Here is a 16504-nt window from a genome sequence, read left to right as displayed (position 1 = left end):
CATGTCAGATATGTACATTCCAGGTCATAACAGTAGCACAACTACAGTTATGAGTAGTAATGAAATAAGTTTATGGTTGGGTCACCGCAACATGAAGATCTGTATTAAAGGGTCACAGCGTTAGGAAGTGGAGGGCCACTGCTCTGGAGTGTGTTCCTTTAAGTAGTATTTCAGGTGTTTCTCATGTGGTCCTGTGTCTGGAATTAGAATTTGAATCCCAACAATGCTCTCCAGTCACAATTAGGTTTCTTACCTGGGCACTGAAGCCGTTAGTTTTAGCTGGGTATGGTGGTTGCACACACTCGTAATCCCAGATTTCTGGAGGCTGAGGCAGGAGGATTGCAGGTTCAAGACTAGCCTGGATTACACAGAAAGACTTGGTCTCAGAGACAGACAGACAGACAAACCAACTTTGGGCACACAGCCGTGGCTTTAGCACTTCCTTGTCCTCTCTGACTGCCACCTGCCATGATGGAGGGAATTCTGCGACCTCCCCACCCACTAGCACCAACAGAGCGGCTTTCCTCTCATTTGATTTCAGTTTTGTGCGCTGACTCTTTGTGGGAGAAATGTTATCCATATATCAGTCTCCTGCTATAAGACATATATTCCAGAAATTGGAAATAACCAGTGGATAATTTCATAGATGATGGAGGGCAGACCTTACCGGTGCCTCACACGCCTTTACTAATTAATTATGAGGTAGCTGCAGGGAGATGCGGATGAGGAACCTAGAGCTCACCCATGGGCACTTTGCAAGAGGTTCCTCTAGATCTTTTTGGTTTTGGTTTTTCAAGACAAGGTTTCCCTGTGTAGTTGTGGCTGTCTTGGAACTCACTCTGTAGACCAGGCTGGCCTCAAACTCAGAGATCCACCTGCCTTTGCCTCCTGAGTGCTGGGATTAAAGGTGTGCGCCACCACTGCCCTGCTACTCAATATCTTAACCAGTGCTTACGTTGATATTATTGATAGATTTTGTGGTTTCTCACATGTCCAAGGGCTCAGACTTTGGGGTACTGATCATTCCTTCAGCAACAGTGCAATTAAAAATCTGGGAGAAGGGGCTGGAGCAAAACCTCAGTGATTAAGAGCACTGACTACTGGTCCAGGGCACCTGGGTTTGGTTCCTAGTGCCCACCTGGTGGATCAAATCATCTGTATCTCCATTTCCAAGGATCTAACACCTTCTTCTGACCTACAAGACTCACACATGGTGTATATATATACATGCAGACAAGTACTCAATACATAAAAACCAGTTAATCAATCTTAAAAAGAAACCTAGGTTAGCCCAGCTAGAGGGCTCAGGAGGTAAAGGTACTTTCTGTGAACCCTGACAATCTGAGTTTGATCCCCAGGGTCTTCATGCTGGACGGAGAAAAGCAACTATCACAAGTTATCCTCTGACCCCACACTAGTGCTGTGGCACACGTGCACAAACATATGCTACACAAAAATAATAATGAAAACACACATGTTAACATAAACAGCCAGGTTGTTACATGTCTTTATGAATGACAAGAAGAAAACTGCTAAGTCACAGTAGACTTCCGTGACTGTGTTCTCCACAGGGCTGTGGCGGTCTGTACATATTGATGACCTCCGCAGATCCACAATCATGGCCTCAGATGTCACTAAACTGCAGAATGTCACCATGAGCCAGCTGTTCAAGGCAGTGGACAAACCTGAGTGTGAGTCACAAGACACCATTTGGGGTCATGGTGCGGGAGACAGGAGGGAGTGCCAGCTGTGGTAGTGCTGTGGTGCTGGATGCAGAGCCCCTCCGCTGTGCCAGCCCCTGGCCGTCAGCAGAGTTCACAGCCAGCTGTGGTGGAGCCACGGGCAAGGCCACCCGAGTATGCCCACAGCATGCCAGTCTACTTTAATTCCTTTGCCAGCCCTTAGAGGTCAGGCTAGGGAGCACCTGAGCAAGAGTTGGAGCTGGTATACAAGGCACACGTTCCCTTTCCTCGGCCACCACTACAGATAAGGACAAGGGAGCCGGGCAAGTCCCAGCCTATCCCAGAGATCCTGACTCGCCCTATTCAGGCCCCGCATGCTAACATGTCTGCATTGCCTTTCACCTAGCAGATGACCCAGAGGAGGAGATGGAGACAGAGACCAGCAAGTCAGGGGAAATGGCAGAGGAAAAAATGGAAGTGGAAGGTCCAGAGGAGGTGGAGAAGGCATCTGACCCAGGAGGCTGTGATGTGAGTCCTGCTTCTCCCATTAGCTAAGGGAGCTGCATCTTTGACCCTCTCCTGGGAGTGCAAAGAACCCTGTGTTTATGATCGGGGGAGGGGAGACTGGGGTTAGGCTGCAGCCCCTCCTCCCTCCACCATGGATGTGTAAGTGACTCATTCCCTTCGCTGTTAGTTCTGTCCCTTCCTTCCTCCCTGACTCTCTTGTTAATGTTGGCCATCGAGGGGCAGGGCTGGGAGGTGGTAACTTTTGCCCAATGACCAGCAACTGGAGCCACATGATTGCTAACACAAAATCACCATTTCACATGGTTGGCCCGGCCTTTGTCCAGACTGGAATTGGGACAACAGAAGCCTGTTCTCTTCCTCACTCTCCCAGGTCCTGGACACCACCAGACTGCTGCGGAGCTGTGTGCAGAGCGCCGTGGGGATGCTCAGAGACCAGAATGAGAGTTGTGCACGCAACATGAGGAGAGTGGCCATTCTCCTTGGCCTCTTAAATGAAGACAACACAGGCAATGGTAAGCACTGTACCCGGGTGCTGAGTCATCCGCCTGATTTTCAGGCTTCTTGGACTTGACAGAAGCAGTGGGCATGGTTGGGATCCGTGGTAATCTTTCCTGGCCAAAGGGTGGGCAGCTTTTCTCTTGGGCAAGGTGGGTCGCATCTATGAGGGGCCTACAACCTAGTGTGCACGAATAGGCCGAACTCGTTCCCACTGTCTTCACAGCCTCCTTTTTGCGGGAATCGAAGATGCGCCTCCATGTTCTTCTAAAGAAGCAAGAAGAGAACCAGGTCCAAAGTATGAAGGAATGGGTCACCAGGGAGGCTGCTAATCAAGATGCCCTGCAGGAGGCCGGCACCTTCAGGTACAAGGAAGGGCAAAAGAGGCATGGAGGTCTTTGCACCATGCCAGTGATGTTCTCCTGGAGGTGTGACTCTTAGTGAAGTACTCCTGGAGGTGTGTGTGACTCTTAGTGAAGTACTCCTGGAGGTGTGTGTGACTCTTAGTGAAGTACTCCTGGTGGTGTGACTCTTAGAGAAGTACTCCTGGAGGTGTGTGTGACTCTTAGTGAAGTACTCCTGGTGGTGTGACTCTTAGAGAAGTACTCCTGGTGGTGTGACTCTTAGAGAAGTACTCCTGGTGGTGTGACTCTTAGTGAAGTACTCCTGGTGGTGTGACTCTTAGTGAAATACTCTTAGTGGTGTGACTCTTAGTGAAGTACTCCTGGAGGTGTGACTCTTAGTGAAGTACTCCTGGTGGTGTGATCTTAGTGATGTCTCCTGGTGGTGGGACTCTTAGTGAAGTACTCCTGGAGGTATGACTCTTAGTGATGTTCTCCTGGTGGTGTGACTCTTAGTGAAGTACTCCTGGTGGTGGGACTCTTAGTGAAGTACTCCTGGTGGTGTGATCTTAGTTAAGTACTCTTGGTGGTGTGACTCTTAGTGAAGTACTCCTGTTGGTGTGACTCTTACATCGAGGATAAGTGTCCAGGTGTTTCTTCCTACACCTCTGAGCAAACTGGAGATGTAATTTCCCCTCCCAGGGCCTTAAATGAACCTGGATGGTGTCTCTATGGGACATTTCTGATCTTTTCTTATTTTATTTATACTTTTTTTTTTTTGGTTCTTTGAGACAAGGTTTCTCTGTGTAACAGCCCTGGCTGTCCTGGAAATCACTTTGTAGACCAGGCTGGCCTCAGGTTTACAGAGATCAACCTGCCTCTGCCTCCCAATTATTTATACTTTTCTATAATAAAAATATTCAGGGAGCCAGGCAGTGGTGGCGCCGCATACCTTTAATCCCAGCACTCAGGGAGGCAGAGGCAGATGCAGAGGTGGATCTCTGTGAGTTTGAGGCCAGCCTGGTCTACAGGTGAGTTCCATTACAGTTAGTGCTATACAGAGAGACCATGTCTCAAAAAAAAAAAAAAAAAAAAAAAAAAAACCAAAAACATATGAACAAACAATTCAGGGAACCCTCCCCTCCCCCACCATCTATTCCTGGGAATGTGTTTGCCAGTGTGTCATAACCATAGAAAGTGATGCTGCCAGAGGCTGTGAGCCTGAGCTGACAATGATACCTATTGCTTGAGGTGACTCTGTCTATAGCCTTAGGATCCAGGAGAGTACCTTACTATATGCGTCCCTTTTTCTACAAAACTGACCATTTCCTCTGGACTTATGAGGAGCTTTGAAGACCCTGTGTTGGACTGAGGTAGCACCCTGGGCCTTTGGAGGATCTAAGGCTGTGTCTTATCTCTGCAGCCTGTGCCCCCATTTAATGTACATAAAGCCTCTGGACTGTCAGGCCTCGCAGCCCGCTAGTCTGTGTTAAATGCCGATTGGCCTGAGCTCACCAGCACTGTTCCTCATTTACCTGAGCCTGCAGTCTGTCTGCAGGGAGCTTCTCCAGCGCCTGACCGCCACACACCTCAGGGCCCTGCTTCGTCTCAGCTGCTCCCATCTCAGCCTTCAGCTCACACTGTTGTCCTTGTCACAGTGTGAGGAGTGCTTGTTAAGTCGAGGGGTGTCTCTGTGCCCTGAGATGACTGTTGTCTTCCTCAGCAAGTGTTCTCAGTCTCTTCTCTCCCAGTTCTCTGTCTTAGATGCTGACACTAGATACCAACCTCCAACATTAGTTCATCTTTCTTGTATTTCACTACAGTCTCATATATATCTTATATATCATCAGTTATGGACTTGATTATTCTCTATAATTGTCTCCTTGGGATGGTGCTGGAGGTTGAACTCAGGTCTTGGTTCATGGTCAGCTGGTGCTCAACACTGATTCACATCCCAGTCCTGAGTGGGTCAGCAGCATGTCATGTAGTTAATTCAGACACTGACCATGGCAACCTCAAGTACACAGGTGCAGAGCTAAATCTCAGGGAGCATGCTTTCTTGACTAACTTGATCTGGAGAAAGTTTACTTTGCTGTTTATTTTATAATCAGACTTTGTTTTATCCCTAGCTGCGGAAAAATTTCTTTTTCAATAAATCTGGTCATTGTTTTCATTGTGTCTTATGGCTTTTTTTGGTTGTTTTTGGGTTTTGTTTTGCTTTTTTTTTGAGACAGGTTTTCTTTATGTAGCCCTGACTGTCCTAGAACTAGCTCTGTAGACCAGGCTGGCCTCAAACTGACAGAGACCTGCCTTCCTCTGCCTCCCGAGTGCTGGGATTAAAGGTGTGCACCACAACCATCCAGCTGTTTTCACTGTTAACAGAACTGGATGACTGGTTTTGGAAATAGCTACATTTAAAAATAAGTCAGTGTCCTTGCCTCTCTGATGAGTGTTTCAGACGTGGCTGTGGAAGCAGCTTCTGCCCAGTTCTGCTCTAACCTTCTAAGGCCCTTCTCTGCTGGTCACTCTTTTTTCCCAGTTTTTGTTTTCAAATTAAATTTAAAAACCATATTTTATGTCATCAGTGTTTTGCATGCATGTGTGCCTGTGCACCACCTCCAGAGGGCAGAAGAGGGTGTCAGGTCACCCAGAACGGGGGTTACAGATAGTTATGAGCTGCCCTGTGAGTGCTAAGACTCGAACCTGGGTCGTCTGGAAGAGTAGCCATGCTGTCAATCACTGAGACATCTCCAACCACTTTCCTCATTCTGCTTGTTTGTTTTTTTGAGACAGGATTTCTCTGTATAACAGTCCTAGCTATCCTGGAATTAGCTCTGTAGACCAGGCTGGCCTTGAACTCACAGACATCTGCCAGCCTCTGCCTCCTGAGTGCTGGGAATAAAGGCGTGTGCCACCACTGCCCAGCTTTCCCCATTCTTGGAAATGTTGGGAAGCTGCTATTGCTCTGGCTTCCATGTGGGAACCTGGGGAAGAGAATGTGGAGGCAGTAGTGTGTGTTGTGATTACCCTAACCACAGCGGACTCCCTCTGCCCCTGTTGCAGGCATACCCTTTGGAAGCGGGTCCAAGGTGCAGTTACCCCCCTCCTGGCGAGCATGATATCTCACATCGACAGAGACGGCAACCTGGAGCTACTGGTCCAGCCAGATTCACCAGCCTGGGTCCAAGCTCTTTGGATGTTTATTTTCAGTGACATTAAGTTCTTGAACATCCCTCTTGCAGTGAATAACACAAGGTGAGTGAGAGCCTGGCTTTGATGGAGGGAAGGTCACAATAGAGCAGCAGCACCTTGTTCTGTCCCCAAGCTACTTTTGTACCCTGTGAACCTGCTCAGTGCAGCCTGGAGGGTCATAGCAGCAGACAGTGCTCACTGAAACCCTGAGAGGTCCTTGGTCACTCTGCTGTTCCATCTGCCTATGTTGAGAGCACATGAGAGGTTCAGGTCACCAGGTTCTATTGCACAACACAGATGCTGAGTGGGGCAGAACCTGTACTCAGCCTTCCTCGTGCTTGTCCCTTCCCGAAGGCCTGACCTTGTGGGGCTTGGACCCAAGGAAACTGGTCCAGGATGTAGGCTACTAAGAAATACATAAAGGAATGAAATATTGAAAAGTATAAAGGTGCCATGTGTGTGGGTGCCCAAAGAGTCCAGAAAAGAATGTCAGATCCCTGGAGCTGGAGTTATAAGCAGTTGTGAACTACCTAATGTGGGTACCAGGAACAGAACTCAGCTCTGGAAGAGCAGCAAGCACCTTAACCACTGAACCACCTCTCCAGCCCCTGGAATGGGATTCTGAAATTGCTATTGGGAGCATGTATTAGAGTATGGTGTGCTGCCGATGTTCATGCAAGAAGGCTTCGAGCATATGGTCAGACCCCTCGGCGCAGAGGCAGTGGCGGAGGGGAGGGCAGGAAGGCCACAGAGACCTGGATCTGCCACAGAACTTTGGGCACCTTACGTGGTGGCTTTTGCTGCCACTTTTCCTTGAGTTCCTGGACAGCAGAATCCCTGACCTGGGAACCCACCTGCAGCGACCCATGAGGCCTACAATAATAGTCTTTGAATTTTTAAGAATTTTGTGTGTATATGAACATATGTGTACATGCATGTGGAGGTCAGAGGTCAGCACTGGGTGTCTTCCTCAGTCATGGCAGATCTCTTGTTACAGGTTTATTTTTAGTTGTGTGTGTCTGTCTGTGTCTGTTTACATGGCTGTCCATGGAGATCAGAAGAACCCTTGGAGCCAGAGCTGCAGGCGATTACAATCCCAGGTGTGGGTGCTGGGAACTGAACCCAGGTCCTCTGGAAATGCAGTCTGTGCTCTTCACTGTGGGCAGCCCACCTGCTACCTTATTTCCGGAGACCAAAGCTAACTATTTGGCTCAATTGGCTGAACAGCCAACTCCAGGGATCAGTCCTCATCCTTGCCTCCCCAGCACTCAGATTCCAAGTGCATGCAACTGCACCTGCTTTTTTTAAAGTAGGTGCTGGGGATCTACCCTCGGGTCCTCCTGCTTGTACAGCATGGCTTGACAGAACCATCTCCCATCTCTACCATGTCTTCCTTTCCTTGTTTCCTCGCTGTATGAAATGCTGCTGGTACCTCCCCCATGTGGGCACGTGCTCCATCTCAGAGCCATTCCCCAGGGATAGCCCCTCTGAAGGGCTGGTGTTAGTTGTGCACAGGACCTCATGTCTCCAGTGCCCTCTCACGAGCCTTGCTCTCGCTTGCCTTGTTGCAGGTCCGAAAATGAGATGCCCTCCATCTTGGTACAGAGCCACATGAACCTGCTCAAGGATACATGCAATGCTGTCCCTTTCAGCTGGAGGATCAGGGACTACCTGGAGGAGCTCTGGGTGCAAGCTCAGTATATCACAGACACAGAGGGTGAGCCCCCCCACCCCAGTGCAGGCTCAAGGCAATGCAGAAAAATTAACCTCCTTCTTTGAGGCAGTGACCTCTTTCTTTCCTAGACTCAGGGTTTCATTGTAGCAGGAATCTTAAAAGGTCTTATTAATAAAATCAAACCTGAAGCCAGGTATTGGGGTGAATGCTGGAAGATCAGAGAAGCAGAACAAACCACATCCTACCTCAACTTGCCAATTCCTCATCTGATCCTGTTTCCTCAGACTGGAAGCCTCTGAGTCCTCATCCAGAATGGATCTCAGCTGAACTGCTGCTAAAACCTAAAAGCTTAAACAGGCTCTAGTTCCTGGTTTTCACTCCTTATATACCTTTCTGCCTCCTGCCATTACTTCCTGGGATTAAAGTCGTGTGTCATCATGCCTGGCTGTTTCCAGCGTGGCTTTGAACTGACAGAGATCCAGACAGATCTCTGCCTCTGGAATGCTAGGATTAAAGGCGTGTGCTACCACTGCCTAAACTCTATGTTTAATATTGTGGCTGCTCTGTTCTCTGACCCCAGATAAGTTTATTAGGGTGCACAATATTTTGGGGAACACAATACCACCACAGTTTCATCTCGCTTATGCCACTCTCTGCCTTCTCCATAGGGTTATCAAAGAAGTTCGTGGAAATCTTCCAGAAGACTCCCTTGGGTGGGTTTCTCACTCAGCTCCCTGTGGCACAGCAGGAGGATCTCTTGCAGAGCTATGTGAAGGACTTCCTGCTTTTGAACGTGAAAGTGACTTCGTGGGAGGAGTTAAAGGTAGGTGTGAATAATATGGACAAGAGAACGTCCTCACCTCAGCCACAGTGGTGCCAAATTCAAACACTCTTAGAGCTACATGGAATACTCATGGCCAAGCCCTCAGCCTCCACTATGTGCCTTCTAGAACCAAACCTTGTTCTCATTTAGAGTTCTAAGATCTCACTGTAGCTGCCAGCATAGTGGCATTCATCTATAGTCTCAGATAATCTGTACTCTATAATACTATACTTGGGAGGTAGAGACAGGAGGAACAGCAGTTCAAGGCCATAGCAAGTTCAGGACCAGCCTGGGCTACATGAGACCAATAATAGTAAAAATAATAATAGTAATAATAATAATAAATGAAATTCAGTGGAAAGATTGATACATCTCACTGCCCCAAACCTTCATGCCTCACTGCATGAGTACAATTTGGGAATATACTATAACTAATATGGTCAAAGATTGCTTAATGCAGTTCTTCCTAGGAACCCTGAAGGATCAAACCTCGTTTGATTTGTGAAACTTAATAAACCACCTGCTGATAGAAACAATGTAGATGTCTAGATGCACTGCACTGTCTGAGACCTTAAAAGAGAAATAGGGGAGACCGGGTTGTGTTGGCACTCAGGAGGCAGAGGCAGGGGGATCTCTATGAGTTCAAGCCCAGCCTGGTCTACAGAGTGAGTTCTAGGACAGCCAGGGCTACACAGAAAAACCCTGTCTAAAAATGTTTTTTTAATCAATGAAAATAAAGGAGGTGAGATTAAAGTCGTTTAAAGATAGATTTAACATGAGTACTTGCCAACCATTAAAGCAATGTTTTCAGCTGGGCATGGAAGGCAGAGGCAGTTGGATCTCTGTGAGTTCGAGGCCAGCCTGGTCAACAGAACAAGTTTCAAGACAAGCAAGGGCTTCACAAGAGAAACTCTATCTCAAAAAACCAACCAACCAACCAACCAACCAAAGAAACAAACAAACAAACAAACAAACAAAAACCCCCAATGTTCTCTGAGTTGACTAGTGTTGGAGGGGGTGTTTAAATTGTAACAGTAAAGAAATTTGGGGACATAATGACCCTAGTTGTCCTTAGCTAGGGTTTCTATTGCTATGATAAAACGCCATAACCAAAAGCAAGATGGGGAGGAAAGGGTTTATTTACCTCACCGTTCCATATTGATGTTCGTCATTGAAGGAAGTCAGAACTGGAGCTAAAACAGGGCGGGAACCTACTTACTGGCTTACTCCTCATGGCTTGCTCTGCTTTCTTATAGAGCACAGGACCACCAGCCCAGGGATGGCACCACCCACAATGGGATGGGCCCTCCTCACATCAGTCATTAACTAAGAAAATGCCCTCCAGCTGGCCAGTGGTTGCGCACATGCCTTTAATCCCAGCACCCAGGGAGGCAGAGGTAGATCTCAGTGAGTTCGAGGCCAGACTGGTCTACAGAATGTGTTCCAGGACAGCCAGAGCTGCACAGAGAAACCCTGTCTCAAAAAACTAAAAAGGAAAAAAAAAAGGAAACAGAAAAAGTAAAGAAAAGAAAAATCAATATGCTCCACAAGCTTGCCTACAGCCTGATATTATGGAGTCCTTTTCTCAATTGAGGCGTCCTCCTCTCTATTGACTCCAGCTTATGTCAAGTTGACATAAGACTAGTCTGCACACCAGTTTAGAAAGCCAGCGAGGCCATAAAACTCCACCAAAAAACAGCCAGGTGATCCTGGGCCTGATTTTTCAACTTTCTTTTTTATAGCTTTTGAATACATGTAAAACGGTGTACTGAAATTCCTTTGTCTCCAGTTTCTGCAGATGGCCCTGTGGTCCTGCCTCAGTGAGCTCCGAGTGACTTCAGGAATGCCTGAGGAAGGGCTCTCCTTGCCCTGGGTGCACCTTGCCTATCAGCACTTCAGGCCCCGGCTGCAGAACTTCTCCAGAATTTTGACTATCCACCCCCAGGTTCTGAAGAGCCTCGGGGAGGCAGCACAGACGCACAGCTTGCCTGGCTGTGAAATGGTAGGGGTCTCTTCTGGGAAGGCCACCGGGATTGCCCTCCGTGAGTGCTTCCAATTCCATCCTGTGAGCAGAGGGCTTATGGAGCCATGTCCCAAATAGGAGATGCTTTACAGGCAGGCACATCTGCCATGTGACGGAGGAGCAGGTTACAAGCCTGGACCCCAAACCTCACTGGGAATAACGATGCAGGGCTGCATTGAAGGGTGGCGGTGGAGAAGAGGACCCTGCTGGGTCACATGTCAGTTCTCCTTGTTCCAGACACTAGATGCGTTTGCAGCACTGGCCTGTGTTGAAGTGCTCAAGGGAGACATTCTGAAGCCGAACCCCAAGGCCTGGTTACAGATGGTGAAGAATCTGTCTGTGCCACTGGAACTTGTCTGTTCCAGCGAGTATTTGCCGGACTGTGGGAACAAAACCAGAGCTGTCGTCCAGGAAGTCAGGTGAGCAGCAAGAGTGCCCCAGTGCACTCCGTGCTCACCCTGGGACCTACCAAATCCTGCAGCCTGACGAGGAGGGTGGGCAGGAGAGACACTCACCTCACTGAGCTGCGTAGCCGTGGAGCCTCTCCCGAGTGCTGGTTATCTCAGGTGATTCTAGACCCAGGAAGAAAACAGTTCTGAGACATAGGAAGTGGACATGTTGTTACAATGTGGGCAGAGTAAAAAGGAGAGCAGGGAAGGGACGGGCAGGGGAAGTGGAGAAGGGGCAGGCTGTCAGGGTCAGGAAACAGTCCCTGTGTCGAGCTTGCAGGACCACTGTGTGTTGAAGCATGGAGCATGACAGGGGTGAGCCTGGTGTGGGAAGAGTCGGGAGCCTGTCTGGAACAGTGTTGTGCAGGGGAGGTGCCCTCATGTCTGCCTCACCTCTTAGCCTCTGCTCAGCTCCTGCTCTCTGCTCCGGGATCTCAGGCTCCCGTCAGAGCTCATTGCTAACATCCCTCCTGACAGAGCCCTGTGGAATCGCATTTTCTCCATCTCACTCTTTGTGGAGCATGTCCTCCTGGGGACTGAAAGCCAGATTCCTGAGCTCAGTCAGCTGGTAACCAAGTATGTCTTCTTACTAGACAAGGTGAGTGCTGCTGGGCTTAAGTCACAGTCTGCCCGACTCTGAGCAGCGTGAGAGCTGAAACCTCCCCCGACAGCTTCTTCTGGTTGGGGCATTATTGCTCTGGCAGGTTTACGTAGTGCAGAGGACAGTGATGCCATGACAGATCACTGTGTTCTTTTGTTTGTCTGTTTGGTTTTTTGAGACATGGTTTGGTTCCCTGTGTAGCCTGGCTGTCCTGGAGCTCTCTCTTTAGACCAGGCTGGCCTCGAACTCAAACATCCACGTGTCTCTGTCTCGCAAGTGCTGGGATTAAAGGCATGTGTTAGCACCGCTCAGCAATCACTGCATTCTCGATGATGGCTATTTGATTATTTCCTATCTCAGATTGCCAAGTCAGGGTGTATCACTGAGCATTCGGTTGCAGGAACAGTGATTCAATTAACCAGCATGTGATTCCCATAGGAGGGATGAAAAAGTTGGTATTCTTAGCCTCTAGAGCAATGGTTCTCAACATGTGAGTCACGACCCCTTTGGGGTCAAACAGTCATTTCACAGGGGTTTTTGTAGCCATCAGAAAACACAGATTTTTTTTTGTTTTCGAGACAGGTTTTCTGTTAGCTTGCGCTTTCTGATCTTGCTTGTAAACCAGGCTGGCCTCGAACTCACAAAGATCCGCCTGCCTCTGCCTCCCGAGTGCTGGGATTAAATGCATGCACCACCACCGGCCAGCGAAAACACAGATATTTATATTATGATTCATAACAGTAGCAAAATTACAGTTATGAAGTAGCAACAAAAATAATTTTACTGTTGGGAGTCATCACCATATGAAGGCTGTATTAAAAGGTTGCAGCATTAGAAAGATTGAGAATTGCTGCTCTAAAGTGACCCCCAAATGACTGTATGGCCCATCCTTCAGGGGAGAAGATACCATCACCATGGTCATGACAACAGCCATGGGTGTAGGGCAAGGGAACAGGAAAGCACCATGCTTCTGCCCCTCAACGCCTTTGATAAAGGAGTGACATTACAGGACAGTGTTCCTGCAAATAAAGCTACCCTCTGAACATGCTAGCAGCAGCAGCAGCAGCAGCCACTCAGCACAGCACAAGGCTCTGCCCTTCGTCCCTTTACCCCGTCCTCATCCCTTGGGAAGTTGACATGAGGGAAGCCAGTTGGGGATGGTCACTGGCATCAGAGAAACATAGCTCCAGGCTTCATGCAGCCTCTAAAGAGCAGGTGGGTGCAGTGGGAAGTCAACGTGGAAGCCAGGGGCCAATGGACGCAGTGCTGGAGCCTTGCAGAAGCTCACTTCTCACTTTTGGTTTTTTTGTTTGTTTTGTTTTTTGAGACACAGTTTCTCTGTATAGTTTTGGTGCCCATCCTGGATCTCGCTCTGTAGACCAAGCTGGCCTTGAACTCACATAGATCCACCTGGCTCTGCCTTCCGAGTGCTGGGATTAAAAGCGTGAGCCACCACCGCCTGGCTGCTTCTCACTTTTGTAACAGAATGGGCCTTAGCAGCCTCAGCCAGCTCCCAGAAGGCAGGTGTGCAGGTTTCTTCTGTCTTCCGTCTTTGTCATCTTCAACTGATACCTTCCATCTGGGGAGTTTGGGAAGCTGTTCCTGGTATCACAGCCCATGGGACTATCTGAACTTTGCTGTGAGGTTGGTTCCCATTACCTAGCTGGAAGTGTCAGATGGAATTTGGGAAGACACAGGGCCTCAGGCATCGTCTCCTACTGAGGTTGGAAGGAAAGCTGTGTCTGCAAAGCCATCTCTCATCATGGTCCTGACCCTGACCAGGGTCAACAGTCACAATGCCCTCAGCTTCCCCCAACAAAGCACTGTTAAAAGCTGCAGACAATAGTCAACGCATATTTGGATTTTTTTCCGTTATCTCCGACAGGAAGGATGGTTACACAGATGACAGGTCGATAGACAGACAAATAGACAGAGAAGAAGAAAGGTTCAGACAGCCAGACTCTTGTTTATATGATCTGCCTTCCAAGGTGTCTCATAGAACAGTCTTCCTAAACACTTTGCTACAGATCTGTCAGACATTTGGTTATATCCCTATGGCCTTTGACACCCAGCACCAGACCACTGCCATATTTTACAATTGTGCTAAAGTGCATATTACATGAAGCATGTCATTTAAGCCACACACTCAGTGACACTGAGCACGTCCACGATACGATGCGGCCATCCCCACCATCTAACCGCTGAGCTTTCTTATCTTCCTACACAGAAACTGTCTCCATTGAACAACTCCCCATCCCCATCCCTCAGCTCTGCATTCTGTCTCTGTGAACTGGACCAGCACTGCTGCCTCAGGGGAGCAGAACTTGCAGTTTTTGTCTTTTGGCCTGGTTTCTTGCACACATTGCAGAGTGTGTCAGAATACCCTTCCTGGACATTGGGTTTGCTGTTACCGTTTTGGTCATTACAAACAGCCGGGAACTTAAACACGGGAGTGCTCGAGTGCCTCCTCCTCTGGACAAGCTACTCATTTGCTTACTTCTGCTTTCACTTTTAGAGCAGCTGCTGTGCTTTTCCCACACTGACATTTCTACCAGCAACATCCGGGCTTCCAGTTGCTCCGTAGCCTGGCCAGTGCTCATTATTTCCCACCTTTTGTAGGACGGCCATCTGAAATGTGGGGGTACTGTGAGATACTGTCACTCTGAGTGTGATTAGTGTCCCTAATGACTAGTACAGAGCACCACTTCATGTGCACTCTGGCCATTGTGTGTATCTTCTTAGAGATGTCTAGGTCTTTTGCATGCTTCTCAGCTTGGTAGTTGATTAACCAGTCAAATTTAGTGGGGTATAAAAATACATTATTTCTATTTACAATTAATATTAGGAATTCAAGTATGGATCAAAAATTAAATGTCATCTACAATACAATTTAAAAAATTGGTGGTGGTGACGCCTTTAATGCTAGCACTCAAGAGGCTGAGAGAGGGAGATCTCTGTGATTTCAAGGACAGCTTGGTGTACAGAGTGAGTTCTTTGACAAGCTCCAAAGCTACACAGAGAAACCCTGCCTTGAAAAACAAAACAACAACCAACAAGAGATAAACTAAATGATCATTTAAAAAGGTATAAAGTGTTTAATAAAATGATTTAGAAGAAAAATTACCTTCCTTAATCTCATGTTGTCCAGTAGATTATTTAATATGAAAACACCTACAAAATGTGTAATCCAGAGTTCCAGAAACACAGCCCTTGGCTCATTGTATTTACTACCGATCATAAGTTCAGCTCTAAATATACACCCTAGAGACACTTCTTAATTATACTGAAGCTGACATATTCAACAATGTTGAGGACATTCAAAATCCCCAAGCATCCAGAACCTTTAACTCCCATTAACTAGAGAACGTGCAGCAGGCACACTCCCTGAAGAGGTTCACAGAGCCGTTACCATGAGAGGCCCTGCACAGATATCGAAAGGGCCACTGGGGAAGCTTACCTCAAGGGCTATGCCCTGGTACACAGCATTAGAGCAGACAAGACACTGAACGGCATTTGCCCTTGTCCTGAGAGTAGATTCTCAGGGATGTGGGGGTGATCAAAAATGGCTCTTAAGTTGCTGTACTGTCCCTGAAGTTTATAGTTTATTCTATAGATTATTCTAAAGCAAAGGTTTGATTCCCCCAAAACTAACATATCTTTTAAAGGTTGGAAGTCTATACACAGTCAGTCATTACATTATTATTTACAAGTCAAAATATCTCATGATGTGAGCAGGAGGCAGGACCCTAAAAGAGAAATAGGAGAGCTGGGTGGTGGTGGCTCCTGCCTTTAATCCCAGCACCATGGAGGCAGAGGCAGTTGGATCTCTGTGAGTTCAAGTCCAGCCTGCTCTGCAGAGTATTTCCAGGACAGTCAGAGCTAACAAAGAAACTCTGTCTAAAAAAAGAAAGAAAAGAAAAGAAAAGGAGGAATAGGGGAAAATTCTGAAGTTGGGAATTTTGTACTATAAAGAGCATCACAGTCAGGGCTGGTAGGCAGATGGTTCAGTAGAGGACCAGAGTTCAATCCCCAGGATCCACACATAAAAGCCACAAGTCATGACTTGCACTTGTAATCTCAGCATTGGGAAGGTGGAGACAGAGATCCCTGAGGTTCTCTGGCCAGCTACTTATTTAACAAGCTGGAAACCAGTGGCCCACTGTGTCTTTAAAAGGTGGGGGTGTGGTAGGGGGTGACAGCACCCGAGGAATGACATCTAAGGTTGTCTGTCCTCCAGTCTCCATGCATGTGGACATGCATAGATGAAAAGCACAGTCACACAAAGGACACTTAGGGCCAGTGAGAAGACTCAGTGGACAAGTTCCACTTAACCTGAAAATATGGGTTTATACAGATAGAAAAACAAGATATTGAAATTTTAATTGTGTTTTGTTTTGTTTTTTAAAGGAAATTTTAAATTTGGAATTTTTTTTAAAATGTAGACCAGGCTGGCTTTGAACTCACCAAGATCTATTTACCTTTGCTTCCTGAGTTCTGGGGTTAAAGGCAAGCACCACTATGCCTGGCCATAATAAATTTTTATTTTATGTACATGGGTGTCTTGCCTGCATGTATGTATGTGCACATGTATGCCTGGTACTCAAGGAGGCCAGAGATAGTGTCAGATACCCTGCAACTGGAATTACAGGTGGTTAGGACTCAAACCACAGTCCTCTGGAAGAGCAGCCAGTGCTC

At 47.6% G+C, this 16504-nt stretch overlaps 1 protein-coding gene across 1 annotated transcript in view; it reads left to right on the top strand.

Annotated features, from left to right (window-relative positions):
• Positions 1-16504, top strand: part of LOC114688093 (E3 ubiquitin-protein ligase RNF213-like) — a 96017-nt gene that overhangs the window by 51725 nt on the left and 27788 nt on the right. The window contains 10 exon segments of the mRNA XM_037201201.1: positions 1572-1691; positions 2089-2210; positions 2581-2722; positions 2932-3070; positions 6110-6301; positions 7810-7955; positions 8582-8736; positions 10526-10738; positions 10997-11178; positions 11686-11806. Coding sequence (XP_037057096.1) covers positions 1572-1691; positions 2089-2210; positions 2581-2722; positions 2932-3070; positions 6110-6301; positions 7810-7955; positions 8582-8736; positions 10526-10738; positions 10997-11178; positions 11686-11806 — 1532 coding nt within the window.

The sequence above is a fragment of the Peromyscus leucopus genome, chromosome 8b (assembly GCF_004664715.2).
Source record: "Peromyscus leucopus breed LL Stock chromosome 8b, UCI_PerLeu_2.1, whole genome shotgun sequence".
Classification (NCBI taxonomy): Eukaryota; Metazoa; Chordata; class Mammalia; order Rodentia; family Cricetidae; genus Peromyscus; species Peromyscus leucopus.
Note: the sequence above shows the minus strand (reverse complement) of the source record. Positions and strands in the feature narration are given on the sequence as shown.